This window comes from Ascaphus truei, chromosome 19 (genome assembly GCF_040206685.1).
Source record: "Ascaphus truei isolate aAscTru1 chromosome 19, aAscTru1.hap1, whole genome shotgun sequence".
NCBI classification, from domain to species: Eukaryota; Metazoa; Chordata; class Amphibia; order Anura; family Ascaphidae; genus Ascaphus; species Ascaphus truei.
Window position 1 is genome coordinate 31,032,189 of NC_134501.1, and position 15,787 is coordinate 31,047,975.

A 15,787-nucleotide genomic window follows, 5' to 3' on the forward strand; every position below is an offset into this window, starting at 1 on the left:
TATGTTTTTTCCCCTCTCCTTTTATTCTGCTACTTCTGAACATGCTAAACCGCGCGTTTAAGGCACTGACAACTTGGGAGCTACGAGAACAGGCCCCTATGTGTGGTACCACTACTCTAAACTGACAAGGACAGAGAACCACTACTTTTTGATGATAGACACAGAGTATCAATACTTTATTTATTTTTTTATTGACAAGCACTTACAGTTCTACTTGATTAATAAAAAGGGGATATATTTTATGAAGACTCTTTCAAGTTCTGTTTTTATAGCATACAGCAGGGCCCCGGGTATACGGCGGGTTCCGTTCCAGAGGCCCGTCGTATAGTGAAAATCGCCGGAAAGCAGATCCGCCGATTTTCAGTGCTGCGCATGCGCAAACCGCCATTACACGCTATAACACGGATCCGCTTATAACGCGGTTTGAGCGTGGACCCCGAAATGTAAAAAACATTTTTTATTCACATGGAGCCCATTTAAGCAAGTTCGGCATGGGACTAGCAAAGCAAGCTGTGTGAACGGCGATGCATTTGCTTAAATGGGCTCCATGTGAATGGATTTTCCAGGCAAAAAGAGACACATGGTGTGCTCATTTGCATGTCATTTCCCAGAATCCCTTGCTGCAGTGGGAGCACTGTATGTGAGGTGATAATGGTGAAAGGCAGGGTTGCAGACTTGTCTAAGACATGTGAATGTGCTCACAAGTGATATTCTTTATTGGCTATATGCTAACGGTGGAGGTTTTTTGTTGCCTTTTACCCACCATAACTTACACATACACACAATACATATAAAACCCACCCAAATACATATAAAAAAAGAGCCCAATGCATCTAAAGAAATACCCCAATGCATCTAGAAAAGACTCCAGTACATCTAAAAAAGAGTCCAATCCATAAAAAATAAATAAAACAATACATATAAAAAAAACCCTCCCAAATACATTTAAAATAAACCAACCCCCAATACATATACAAATACCACCAAGCGCCCCAATACATATAAAAATTCCCCCAAGCCCTCCAATACATATAGCAATACCCCAAGCCCCCCCAATACATATAGCAATAGCCCCAAGCCCCCCCAATACATATAGCAATAGCCCCAAGCCCCCAATACATAACAATACCCCCAAGCCCCCCCAATACATATAAAAATACAGACTTACCTTGGGTCAAGCCAGGCCCGGTGTCTGCGGGGGTCCGCAGGCTAGGGTGGTCCGGCCGGAACTGCAGATTTCCCCCGACCTCTGGCAAGGCCCTGCTGCCGGTCATGGCCGGCCCCGGCTCTCAGCTGCCTGCAGGACCTTTCCTCTCTCTGTCCCACGCCGCCGAGCTTCCACTGCCGGTGCGCACCGGGGCTCTGACGTAGCGCGCTGGAAGCTGGGCCAAACTTACTTCCGGCGTGCTGACGTCAGAGCCCTGTCACGCGCTGGCAATGGAAGCTCAGCAGCGTGGGACAGAGAGAGAAAAGGTCCTGCAGGCAGTTGAGAGCCGGGGCCCGGCCGTGACCGGCAGCAGGGCCTGGCTAGAGGTCGGGGGAAATCTGCAGCGCCGGCTGGGCCCCTCCCCAGCCAGCGAGCCCGGGACACCAGCCCCGGTTCTCCACACCTCTCGGCGGCCTTGCACACATACACACACAAAATACAATATGCCCCCATACACAAGTACAATAACCCCCATACACAAAATACAATAACCCCCATACACAAAATACAATAACCCCCATACACAAAATACAATATGCCCCCATACACAAGTACAATCACCCCCATACACAAGTACAATAACCCCCATACACAAGTACAATAACCCCCATACACAAAATACAATAACCCCCATACACAAAATACAATAACCCCCATACACAAAATACAATAACCCCCATACACAAAATACAATAACCCCCCGTACACAAAATACAATAACCCCCCGTACACAAAATATGATGAAATTAAATAATATAAACTAATGATAATAATAGTTCTATTAATAATATGTTGACCTAAACATTGGAATTAATTGCTTACTCCCTGTATGTCTATGGAAATCAAAATTCCTTTATAGGTGAAAGTGATAAATAAAAAAGTAAACACACAGGTCTTACCTGTAAGATTGGACTCCATTAGGTCTTTCTTTGTCGCCACTATGATCTCAGGGAGTTTGGAAATGGGGACACACACATCTGTTGCATAACCCTAAAAAAACAACAAGACAAACTAAACCTAAAGAAATAGTATGGGCATAGCAATCCCAAAACACAAACATGTACGTTTATCATGGATGCTCTGCATAGCAGGAGACCCAACTAACAAAAATATCCCATAACAAACAGTTTCAGGCACTAACCAAGTAAGTCAATATTACATTTATTATATCATAGCCCCTCTTGTCAACACTTCAGTGGCAGCATGTTGTGATGGACACGTGATTGCCTGAGGTAGCAACCTTGTGGCAGAAACTGGCCCCCAATGACATGAACGGAAGTGTAACCCCTCCACTTCCATTGTGATTGCGTTCACTGCTCCATTGCAACCTCCCCTTAGAAAATGAGCAAAATTAATGACGTTCCCTGAACATAAGTGCCCCATAAATACCAAGCCCCTAGTGACGTTCAGAAAAGGTCTTTAGTGTGCCCTAAGGGTTAATGCCACGATGAAGGTGACGTGCGGAATTGAAATGTTGAAGGACCTTATTCAATAACTAGTAAGTCGGAAAATGTTCACCCAATACACCCACCATTACCATCTAATGCAAGATTATCTTGCATTAAACGGGCAATCGATGGAAGGGAAGTAAACATAATGATGTCCCTATATAAAGCATTAGCAAGACCACACCTTGAATATGGAGTACAATTTAGGGCACCACCCCTTAGAAAAGACATTGTGGAACTAGAGAGAGTGGAGAGAAGAGCCACCAAATTAATAAAGGGGATGGACAATCTAACTTATGAGAAAAGGCTAGCTAAATTAGATTTATTTACATTAGAAAAGAGGCGTCTAAGGCTGCGGGCATGGTAAAGGGAAGAGCGCTGAGCAGCGCTGACGCTCATGCTCTCCTGCTCAAGCAGGAGCTTTTTCGTGTCCCTGCATGAGCGTCAGCGAGCGCGCTTGTGTGCCGGGTGGGAGGCGGGCCTGGAGGCGGAGAGGGAGGCGGGGCTAGCGCGCCACGTCACGGACTGCCATTGGCTTCAGGCAGTCATGTGACCGGCCCTGCGCTTCCCTCAGCGGGAAAACTAAAATTGAGTTGTCGGCTGAAATTCCGCACGCCTCCGCATGCCTGCGGAAGCGCCGTCTAAAGCCGTGCTGATAGGGATAATGTTTCCCCTCAGCGCGGCTCAGCACGGTCTTTTTGACTATGTCCGAGACCTAAGAGTGGATATGATAACTATATACAAATATAAATAGGGACAGTACAAGGAGCTTTCAAAAGAACTATTCATCCCACGGGCAGTACAAAGGACTCGGGGCCATCCCTTAAGGTTGGAAGAAGGGAGATCTCACCAGAAACACAGGAAAGGGTTCTTTACAGTAAGGGCAGTTAAAATGTGGAATTCAATACCCATGGAGACTGTGATGTCAGATACAATAGATATGTTCAAAAAAGTTTGGACATCTTTTTATTATGGAAAGGTATACAGGGATATACCAAATAAGTAAACATGGGAAGGATATTGATCCAGGGAGTATCTGATGGCCAATTCTTGGGAGTAATGAAGGAATTTATTTTCCCCTTTATGAGATATCATTGGATGATGTATCACTTGGGGTTTTTTGTTTGCCTTCCTCTAGATCAATATTCCGCAAGTAGGGATATAGGATAAAGTATCTGTCTAAATTTAGCATAGGTTGAACTTGATGGACGTATGTTTTTTTTTCAACCTCATCTACTATGTAACTATGTAACTATGTAACCCCCTGCTGGTATTCCTAACTATTCACTGTCACATTAGGTGTATTTGCAGTAATTGCTCTGATAATGAAGTATTATATAGCAGCACTCCACCTTAGTGTCTCTGGGGTGGGGTCCCGTGGAGTCCAACTGAGTTGCTCCTATTCCAGGAACCCCACGGTTGCTGTTAAATTAACACTTAAATCTCACAGACAAGTAAACTTGCCGGGGTGAACAATATGACCACCTGGTCCACCATGGTTTCGGCAGCTGGCAGAAAGTGGCGACCTCACCTGGACATGATGTTGCGGCGTTCTACTGGTGACCGCGTTGGCCAAATTTGTTGGGTTTGTTTGCCAGCATCTGACAAAATGTCAAAGTAAATTTACCGGCGACTGTGGGGTTCTCTGAGCCGGGAGCACTACAGCGGGGCTCGGCAGCACCTCGAGTTGTACTAAGGTATGAGATGTAGTGGGAACGCTGCTTTAAGGCAATGCATATTAATGCCACAGTCTCTCAAAAAACAAACAAAAAGAAAGTTATAATATAACCTGATAGATTTAGATGAGCAGAACATGAACTAGCTTTTCTTTTTTTCCAAATATGCAGTTTTTACTGTATGTACTGTGTGTTTTTACAGGTGCATTGCTGCAGTCAGCAGAGGGACCTGTCTTACCCTGCACCCAGGCCGTAGCGCCAGAGCCGCATACCATGCCTTGTGTCTTACCCTGCACCCCGGCTGCAGCGCCAGAGCCGCGTACCATGCGTTGTGTCTTACCCTGCACCCAGGCCGCAGCGCCAGAGCCGCATACCATGCCTTGTGTCTTACCCTGCACCCAGGCTGTAGTGCCAGAGCCGCATACCATGCCTTGTGTCTTACCCTGCACCCCAGCCGCAGTGCCAGAGCCGCATACCATGCCTTGTGTCTTACCCTGCACCCAGGCTGTAGTGCCAGAGCCGCATACCATGCCTTGTGTCTTACCCTGCACCCCAGCCGCAGTGCCAGAGCCGCATACCATGCCTTGTGTCTTACCCTGCACCCAGGCAGTAGCGCCAGAGCTGCGTACCATGCCTTGTGTCTTACCCTGCACCCCGGCTGCAGCGCCAGAGCCGCGTACCATGCCTTGTGTCTTACCCTGCACCCCAGCCGCAGTGCCAGAGCCGCATACCATGCATTGTCTTACCCTGCACCCAGGCCGCAGTGCCAGAGCCGCGTACCATGCGTTGTCTTACACTACACCCAGGCCGCAGTGCCAGAGCCGCGTACCATGCGTTGTCTTACCCTGCACCCAGGCCGCAGTGCCAGAGCTGCGTACCATGCATTGTCTTACCCTGCACCCAGGCCGCAGTGCCAGAGCCGCGTACCATGCATTGTCTTACCCTGCACCCAGGCCGTAGTGCCAGAGCTGCGTACCATGCATTGTGTCTTACCCTGCACCCAGGCCGCAGCGCCAGAGCCGCGTACCATGCATTGTGTCTTACCCTGCACCCAGGCCGCAGCGCCAGAGCTGCGTACTATGCATTGTCTTACCCTGCACCCAGGCAGTAGTGCCAGAGCCGCGTACCATGCATTGTCTTACCCTGCACCCAGGCCGTAGTGCCAGAGCTGCGTACCATGCATTGTGTCTTACCCTGCACCCAGGCCGCAGTGCCAGAGCTGCGTACCATGCATTGTGTCTTACCCTGCACCCAGGCCGTAGTGCCAGAGCTGCGTACCATGCATTGTGTCTTACCCTGCACCCAGGCCGCAGCGCCAGAGCTGCGTACTATGCATTGTCTTACCCTGCACCCAGGCAGTAGTGCCAGAGCCGCGTACCATGCATTGTCTTACCCTGCACCCAGGCCGTAGTGCCAGAGCTGCGTACCATGCATTGTGTCTTACCCTGCACCCAGGCCGCAGTGCCAGAGCTGCGTACCATGCATTGTGTCTTACCCTGCACCCAGGCCGTAGTGCCAGAGCTGCGTACCATGCATTGTGTCTTACCCTGCACCCAGGCCGCAGCGCCAGAGCTGCGTACTATGCATTGTCTTACCCTGCACACAGGCCGTAGCGCCAGAGCTGCGTACCATGCGTTGTGTCTTACCCTGCAACCAGGCCGCAGTGCCAGAGCTGCGTACCATGCGTTGTGTCTTACCCTGCACCCAGGCCGCAGCGCCAGAGCTGCGTACCATGCATTGTGTCTTACCCTGCACCCAGGCCGCAGTGCCAGAGCCGAGTACCATGCATTGTCTTACCCTGCACCCAGGCCGCAGTGCCAGAGCCGAGTACCATGCGTTGTGTCTTACCCTGCACCCAGGCCGCAGCGCCAGAGCTGCGTACCATGCATTGTGTCTTACCCTGCACCCAGGCCGCAGTGCCAGAGCTGCGTACCATGCATTGTGTCTTACCCTGCACCCAGGCCGCAGTGCCAGAGCTGCGTACCATGCATTGTGTCTTACCCTGCACCCAGGCCGCAGCGCCAGAGCCGAGTACCATGCATTGTGTCTTACCCTGCACCCAGGCCGCAGCGCCAGAGCCGAGTACCATGCATTGTGTCTTACCCTGCACCCAGGCCGCAGCGCCAGAGCTGCGTACCATGCATTGTGTCTTACCCTGCACCCAGGCCGCAGCGCCAGAGCTGCGTACCATGCATTGTGTCTTACCCTGCACCCAGGCCGCAGCGCCAGAGCTGCGTACCATGCATTGTGTCTTACCCTGCACCCAGGCCGCAGCGCCAGAGCTGCGTACCATGCATTGTGTCTTACCCTGCACCCAGGCCGCAGCGCCAGAGCCGCGTACCATGCATTGTGTCTTACCCTGCACCCAGGCCGCAGTGCCAGAGCTGCGTACCATGCGTTGTGTCTTGCTGCCCACAGCTTGTTTCTTTGTTCCTGATCTTTTGCCCACGTGAAGTCCGAGCCCCCATTTAGCTGTGTTATTTCCTCTGTGGAGGGAAGAAGTCACTGACTATTGGTAGAAATATAAAAAGAATATGCACATTTCCTCTTGAAACGTGTGCAGCAAGTTTGAGAAATTTTGTAACGAATGGCGATGTGTTGCAGGCAATTCTGGCAGCGCAACGGCTAAACTAGCCATTTTGTTTTTGCAGATTCCTTGTAACAGACCACCATGATGTCTTCTTAGATACACTGCACAGTACTGGTTTAGAAACAGCAACACGCTGAAGGACAGGCGTCTTGGATGCTATCTGTGTATTTCCTCTATGCTAACCTAGCTGCAACATATGGGAAGATCCGTATTGAAAAAAGACGGGAAGCTAAAAGGCGATACAATTAGGGCATCCTTTATCAAAGACCCCTGGGTGCGGCAGGGATATGTCAGAGACATTCTTCTCTCAGTACCTGTCCGCTGAACTTGTTCCTCCAGCCCTTTCTCAGTCCCATGAAATTCCAAGAAGAGTGTCGGTAACACTGTGTAACTCAAGCCGTTAAACTTGTTACATGCATCAATCATGACATCATCCAAAAACTCTGAAGAGAGAAATCAAAACACAGAAATCAGCTGTTTGCTTTCCCGTCACCTCTAAATTGTTCATTTTTTCTCTCTCACAATTTGCCGTACTTTCTGTCTCCTAGAGTCTTGGAGATCTTGGTCTATAATTAATAAGTAGTTATATTCTATTCAACAACTTCCGGCACTACTTGGTAAATATGGGCGCCATCCCTTAAGCATCGGATGTCATGCCACATGGCCACGCCCCCTCATGCAAACCGTGATCACTCTTAGAATTCCCTTTATTCTAATGTCAATCTGTAATCCGGTGCCCGCATGGCTGGACCTGTGCATGTATCATAGAATATTGGCGGCCCAGGGAATTCCTGCCCGGAGGAGCTTTCTTTAGTATCTTTTACTTATATGGCAACAACATATTCCCCCGCGAAGTACAATGTGGGTGTAAGGACAAGAACAAAACATAAAATACATACAACTTAAAACATAATGAAACAATAGTTAATGAGGTCCCTGATTCAAGAAGCTGAACATCTTAAAGGAATGGGAGAGTGATGACGGAATGATAGGTGGTGGTGTACGGCCACTCAAACATGGTATTAATAGTGCATGCATTAGAATTTTTATTTTGAAAGGGTATGTTTCTGATAGGGAAAGGGCAGGGATTGGTGAGTGTAAGAGGGACTTATCTTTGTTTAAATAAAGCTGCCTCTAATGGTCTAAGGAATCCAGCTAGTCAATTAACCAGTCTCCACCTGGCTAAATCAGACAGCTTGAAAAGCCTCCATTTGGGAACTGAAATACAGACTCCTTAACACAGTCACAACTGTGCTGACAGAGGAGAGAGTCTTGAGCACACAGGAGGGCTGTGTGCTGACAAAAGACTTCCTGGGAGCAGCAGGACTGTAACGCCTGCATCTGGAGAAACCAGAGATGCAGGACCAGAATAGTCAGATAAGACTTTAATATATATTGCTCCCTGATAAATTGTTATATGTTTTTGGGACTGGGAACTGACTTATCCAACCAGTCAGATAGTTAGGGCCTGTAATGTTTATTTAGTCTTCAAAATGGAATAGGCTTTGATTTTATGCTTTATGTTTTGGCCAAAAGGGACAGCACTCGATACTTTATGTTGCTTGGTGTTATAAATAAACCCTGCAGAGGGCTTGTTTAAGGAAAAGAAGTACGTGTATATGTTTCTTTGACCTCACCTACAGGCCAGTCCATCACAGTGAGGCACTGGGTATGTGGTATATGGCAGAGGAAAGAGTCAATGATGACACCTAGACACCGGGCCAATGAGAGGATAATGGAGTCATCTATTGTCAGGGAGTCAAGTATAGGGTTAGGATTAGAGGCAGGGAAAATGATTAGTTGTGTTTTGGACGTGTTTAGTTTGAGATAGCGATGGGACATCAGGAAAAAATAGCAGAAAGACAATTCGTAACACAAATCTGGAGAGTTCAGAACAAGACCGGTAGATTTGGATGTCATAAGCGTAGAGGTCGTAGTGAAAGCAAAGCGACTGTATCACTTTGCCCAGGGAAGTGGTGTAAAGAGAAAGGGGAAGAAGTCCTGGAACAAAGCCATGTGAAACATCAACTTTGAGGAGGAGGGGATAAGAGAAGGCTCCAGGAGGTCAATAGCCAATCGAATGGAGAGTATGGAGTATCAAAGGATGTAGAGAATATTAGTAAGATTAGTGGGGAAATCTATTCCAGTCATTTTGCCATGAGATCGCTGACAACTTTTGTTACAGCTTTCTCAAAGAGACAACAGCTATTGCTGCTTTTGTTGCACTTGTTTGTAAATAGTTGACCTTTTCAATCATTGTATTGCAATAAGCACCTATACCTTATGTGAAGCCCCCTTTCCCTGCAACTCTTAAATGGTTTTACCCCTCTGTTGCCTAATCCTCTGTTAGGATTATACTGTACACTTCGTCACAAGTGGCTAGAGCGCGATCCAGGTTGAAGTGAATCAATGAGGCTCCACTCACAATGAGGGAGTTAGAGGAAAGAAAGTGTATCGTATAGTTATGAACAAGACATTCAAGTAGTTTGGAAGTAAATGGAAGAAGGGAGATTTGGGTAGAGAGAGGGCTTCATCGGGATTGGTGTTACAGTGGCACGTGTAAAAATTTGAAGGAAATTAGCCAGCCCTTAGAGAGAGGTTGAAGAGGTGGGTTCAGGTAGGAATAGTTGAGGTGGAGATGGAGCAAAGAAGATGTGATGGAATAGACAGAGTACCGGTTGTATTGACGAGGAGGGGAGAAGTTGAGACTTCCTCCTTAGTAACTGGAGATAAGAAGTCAAATGTAGCTTTGGGAGCAGAGACAGGAGGCGATATCTTACAATCTAATTTTAGGTGAGGCACAGGTAGATAAAGTGACTTGCCCAAGGTCACCTGATACTAGGATTCAAACTGGGTTAACCTACTTCAAATGTACATTACCACTGAGCTACTCTAACATGTAATTCTGTTATCAGGGAACAGTGCTAAAGGAATGAAAGCGCAAACAAACGCAGAAGAAAGTAGCCCCAATCTATATGTAAGGGGCTGCATGACTGTGAGGGCAAGGCTCCTTTCAGTTTATCCCTTACCCCCTTCCTTAAGGTCGCTGCAAGGGGTTGAGATTGGTGGGAGAGACGCAATGCGGCCTGGGGAGGGAGGCAATAAAGATTGTGGGCAGGGACAGGAGTAGAGATTCTGCACCTCTCCCTTGTAGGTTAATGGCAAAATATTGGCTCTGGATGTTGAGGAGCTCCTCCACAGGCTTCAATCAGAGGCTCAATCATGGGGGGAGGGATGGCTGCAGTAGCAGCTGCAGGGAGTGAGCGGCAGAGACATTGAAATATTATCCTGCCTGGTTACCGGGAATGTGAGGGTTAGGGGCCTAGGGACCAGCATATTAATAGTTAAGCCCGTAGCACTGGCCCCTGCCCATCTTTCCCTGGAGTCTACCCGGCCACCAGAGTCCAGAACTACTCTGTTTTTATATGCCCGGTAGCCCCTTGCATACCATGTAAAATGTATTCTTTATTTCTGTGTGTATAAATCTGTACTGAAGTATAAAAATGTGTATGTGCCCAAAATTAAGCATAGCCAAGGACATGCAGGGCTGAGAAACCCATTGTGCAGCCCACATATCCAGATAACTGGCTATTATTATTAATTATTGCTGCGACTGGAGAGGGAGGAGAGGTGCAGGAACAAAGGGAGAGTTGTCGTGGCTGGAGATTGGGTGGGGAGCATCCGCCCGAAAGGTGGAGAATTTGGCTTTCCCCAGCCATTCCCCAGCTAAGCACAGCGGGGGATATCCTGCCGGCCTGGGAAGCCGTTGCCGTGCTCCCGCTGTAATGCGCTGCTCCCATTGGCTCATTCGTATTTCTCTCCAAGCCGTGATTGACCAATGCGTCTGTTGCAGGGTACATGCAACCACACATGGGTTTCTTGAAAAGGCTTATTTATTGTGCCCCAAAAATATGGCACACAAAAATAAAACAGCTTCTCTTCAGCATCAGCAACAAACAGAAAATAAGTCCTGAGCAGGGCTTTGCCCTTTCCCAACAAGGGCTGTTCAAAGTCCAGGGTAACAGTATAGCAAAACAGTATAGTGAAGACAGACATTATAGCAGTAATTCTCCCTCAGCATTTCAGTATCTCTCACTGGAGCAGACAGGCTGCATGTGTGTGCAGCCTGGGGTTTTTAAAGCTCCTTGATGAGGCAGCTGGGACCAAAATAATTGACAAGACCTTCCCAGCTGAATGTTAACCCGGTCACTGCTGGACTGCAGACCTAAACATAGGTCTGCCAGGTATAGTGCTTGTCACAGTAGCTAGTGATAGGTTATAATACACACCAAAATATCTGGGTTGAATTGAAACGACTATAGTTTATTTCTTAAAGAAGGAGAACACACAAGATAATACAAATAACAGACAAAATATGGACACTTACTTCAGTGGTTTGGACAATGAAGCAATCAGGTACAGGATTGGCAATTCATTCAGCAATACAAGTTTAGATGAAGACATCACGAAAGACACGAAAACACTGGGCATCGTTTATATGGAGTTTCACTCCTTTACCCTGGCATTGAGTGCAAGTCATTGGAGGACAATTATCTGCACCCAATCCCTCCTTGCCACCTAACTTGAGAGGACACGTAATACCTGCCCACTGGGTGGATATTATTCTAATCAGGGGCTTATTTCCCTAGCCCCCCTCCCACAAGACCGGCGTCTGAAAGTCTGCTTGGGACAGGAAAACCTTTGTCCCAAGGTGTGAAACACAACACTTATCATAAAGTACCCACGTCCTGCTTTCCTTTGTGCTAGCATACACAAGCAGGGTGGGGGAGCCTTTGATCAGGGGGTTTATTGTAGACCATTTGTCTCCCCCTGAGTATTAACATACCTTATGGGCCCTAGCCTTCCCGGGCTTTTACCCTGGACCATAAATACAATACATTCTTTAATATCTACACATATTAAAATAATCTGCTCTGTGGGTCTGAGCGGGCTGAAATTTGCCAGGTCCTCATGCTGGAGGACTTTTGCCATAGTGGCCAAATATCAGCCTTCCACGACCCCCAGAACCGGAGATACAAAAAACAAGTTAAAATCCCCTATTAACTTTAATGCAGGATTCTCCGCTATAAGCTAAAAACAATTCTCTGTGTTTCATTCTCCCATTGAAATCAATGGGCTCCACCGCTATACGCTTTCAATGGAGCAACTCCGCCATTGAAGTCAATGGGGAAATTACAATTTCCTCATTTGCCCATACTCCGTCTGGTTGATCAGAGAGGGCTGGAAATGGCCATGCAGTCATGCCGGAACAGTGACTACCTGCGACCAAAATCCCAGCCCTCTGGTACTCACAGAACCGGAGCTGTAGGCTTACACTTTTCACACTTTCGGACTTAGCTGTTTCAAAGCCACGCGGCTTTCCTCCATTAGAATCAATATGGCCGGCGCCTCCATAGGAAATGCATGGGCCGGCGGCACCGTAGGATTCAATGGGACCTCCGCTCCCATTAGAGTCAATGGCGCGACCCTCGTGGCGAGCGCGACCCTTTACGGGGGTTCTTCATTCTCGGACCCGGTGGTGGTCGAGTGTGGGGGTTCCTAGTGTCTAGGGGCAAAAAGAATTTTATTCCTGGGTGCCCTAGAACCTAAGTTTCCCACGCCAATTGTGATTGAACTTGACCTAATGTGATCAATGCTCTTTTTTAGACAATGTATCCGCTTCTGTTAGTCTGCGGTTTGGATGGCTGCCAACCCGTTCCTGGAGGTCGGCATCGAGGAATCCCCATTTAAATGAATGGCTTCATTGACTTACAATGGGGAACTGCCGCTCCTCCTCTCGGGCGCCACCTGCAGGTCTTCTGATGAAAATGGGCCCAAATCGCCAGTTTCCCCATAGGATCGTATGGAGCTGCAACGGCGACCTATGGGGAGCTGCAAAATGGAGCCTGCAAAGGCGGGAAAATGGAACAAAGGGCTATAATCACTCCTTAACTATTAACCCTTTCCCTCCCGCATCGATCCCAGTGTATGTGTTGGTGTAGACACTGGAATGGGAACAATACATATTCACCGGGGGATACACCATTGGTGCTGAAGCAGGGGCATAACTACAGTACTGGACATCATTCCAGTTAACCCCTCGCTTCTCAGGTGAGAGCAGGGGTGGCCAAATGGTGTGTAACCCCTTTAACACCGGGCCAAACCCCCTTTCCCATGACAGTGCTGGTGATGTTTATTCACACTAACGTGTAGCTCACCACAAACAAAGAGCGACCGCGGTGCTGAGGTAGGGAATTGGTTAACGCCGACCCACACCCACACGGGAGCGCCTAGGATGTAGAGTAGTCATTCAATCCAGGTCAGTATTACAGATAGGAGAATAGTCAAAGTACTTGCCAGGTTCAGGAACGGAGAGTTGCGGATCGTTGGAGTACTTAGCCATGGTCAGGACTGGAGACTGGAGAATGGTCGTTCAAAGTTGGATCAGGAGAGGAGAAGTGCGGAATCCAGGAGACAAGCAGGGTTAGGCAACAAGAGGTTAATCAGCAAGGCAAGGCAAGGTCTGGAGCTAGGATGCAGCAAGGCATGGCGTCACACTAGACTATGCTCAGCAAAGACTGAAAGTAGACAGAAGGTATATACATGCAGGGCCTCCAATAGCCAGCCAGGGCGGAACCAGGAAGTACGCACCTATAGGCTGCTGGTGCACACAGGTGTGCCCTATGATGCAGACTAATCGGGGATGGGGTCGGAACTGCCGGGGGCAGAGCTTGAAGCGCCTGTCACTCCCACGCCGGTTCTGCGAGACCTTGGGACAAGAGGGGGCGGTATCAATCGCACGCCGACCTGCGTGTGTCACGGAGGTCAGGGGGCGGAGTCGAGAGCGCGTCATTCCCACGCCGGCCCTGTCTATCACCAGAGCAGGGGCGGAGCTTGGACCGGGCATCAGCAGGGAGGCTGGCCGAACATACGCGTCGTGCGTCAGAGCGGGAGGCGGGGCTGAATCTGCGGGTGGGAGATCAGGTCGCAAAAGGTCCGCGCGCGTACTGGGACCACGAGACCGCGCATCCTGAGTGTCCGTCACGGAAGGCTTGTTGGAGTGAGGAGACGGTCTGCAACCGCCAGGATGGCGAATCCTCACATTCACTCTGTCACAGCGTCCTGATTGGTTCCTGTGCAGCATCCGTGCTGTGATTGGTTGCCGGCCCGTCTACCATCATTTTCTATGGCAGTGGGCATCTATGTAAGGGGAATCCGATCAGCGTTCCAGAGCTCATTCTGATCCTGATGTGGAGGTGAACTAAGCGATGTGCTCTGAGGCTGTGATGGAGACACCCGAAGACAAGGTTGGGAGCCCAACTGAGCGGGAGATTCAAAAGTACTTTTGTGCTACAGGACTGTGAGATGCCTGAGAAGCAGAGAACAGGACTTGTGAGCAGGGAATTTTAGGTTAAGTGCACCAGAGAGGTCTGGATGGTCCCTACCCCAACGGAGACTGGACATTAACCTTGGGTTAGCTTTTAATGTGGCGCTCAGCACCTAGGCAGCTAGGATTCCCCCTGTATGCCTCTGTTTTAGCAAGTATTGCTCTGATCTGTGATGTGTGTTATGCTTGCTGGCTCTGGCCATTTGATCTCGATGTTCTGGTCTTCCGTGACAGGGAGGCCTAGTAAAAAAGGTGAAACTAAATAAGAGGATACCGAGAAAAGTTTATTCCCCCAGACGCTGTCTAATTGACTCCAACGTAACGGATAGACCTGTTACATACAAACATTGTCAGCAAGGGCAGGATGGGGAATGTTTTTGGCTTGAAGGTAAGATATTGAAAGCAAGCGCTTGTAAAAAAATTGTTACCAGTTGCATCAATAAAGTTGGGATGTGTGGGATTTTACTCTGTGTCATCTAAATCTTAATGTACTGTAATGCAGTTTGATCCAGTCTTGTTAAATCAGCAATCTCACACTGCTCATACTGCTCATCGTATTGTTTGTTGTTGTGGGGTTCCCAAGATATTTGTAGTTTTACCACTAGACTGCCTGTATGGTGGACATAAAATTGTCATGGAAGTCAGCTGTGCTCTGTCGGCCAATGGAAAGTCACAATATTATGTAGATATGACAACACTGTTTTCTATTGGTGACATCATGACCATATTTTTAGTTTATTTGTGTCACAGACCAGCATGAAAAGCTGAAATGATATATCACAGAAACAATTACAGAGGTGTAGGGACCATGGATCGGCTCAAGGAATCCCACTTCCCTCGGCTTTGGTAATATTAAAAATAAATAAATTGGGGGTATTATTGCTTTAAGGGATTTTTTGTTCTAAATAGTAAGGACAGGAGTACAAATCCCAGAATGTTAAGAAGTCAGGATACAGATTAGACTTACCAATTCTAGCAATGGGAACACCACACTGCAAGATCTGTACCGTACTATCCACTGCAGCCTGAACACTGGGGAAAGCACAGACAGCAGATACCACCGCCTCAGGAATGCCGTGTAGACCCAGGGTTGCTTTGGTTATGATGCCAAGTGTCCCTTCTGAGCCTACAAATAGGCTTGTCAGGTTGTAACCAGCAGCGGTCTTCCTGCAGAAGAACATGAATTTAAAAGACAGAGAAAACAACATGATTCGATATATAAATACCAGTGCAAAGTAAAAGGCAATGTTGGAAATACCCTCAGCTACAGCAGCAACTGAAAACTGTGTGTGTATTTATATTTATAATATAATAATATATAATAATAATAATATAATATAATAATATATATATATTGGCAGGATGACCGTGGTTAGTGAGGAGACAACACAATTCTTCTGGAGAAATAATATGCTGGTGGATTTGTCCAAAAATAGAACAAAAACAATGGGTGCGCTGTCCCTTTAAGTAAAACAAAAC

The 15,787-nt window shown here is 47.9% G+C and overlaps 1 protein-coding gene and 1 long non-coding RNA gene across 6 annotated transcripts in view; one reads left to right on the forward strand and one right to left on the reverse strand.

The window, feature by feature from the left end:
• The window catches only part of LOC142470129 (uncharacterized), a 57,615-nt gene that overhangs the window by 19,396 nt on the left and 22,432 nt on the right, over positions 1-15,787 (forward strand). The window lies entirely within an intron of this gene.
• Positions 1-15,787, reverse strand: part of LDHD (lactate dehydrogenase D) — a 100,304-nt gene that overhangs the window by 14,966 nt on the left and 69,551 nt on the right. For all 4 annotated transcript variants that reach the window (XM_075577074.1, XM_075577075.1, XM_075577076.1 and 1 more), the window contains 4 exons: positions 15,276-15,475; positions 7,236-7,364; positions 6,690-6,817; positions 2,107-2,197 (listed from right to left, as the gene is read on the reverse strand). In XM_075577074.1, the coding sequence (XP_075433189.1) occupies positions 2,107-2,197; positions 6,690-6,817; positions 7,236-7,364; positions 15,276-15,475 (548 nt within the window). The remainder of the gene's footprint in view (positions 1-2,106; positions 2,198-6,689; positions 6,818-7,235; positions 7,365-15,275; positions 15,476-15,787) is intronic.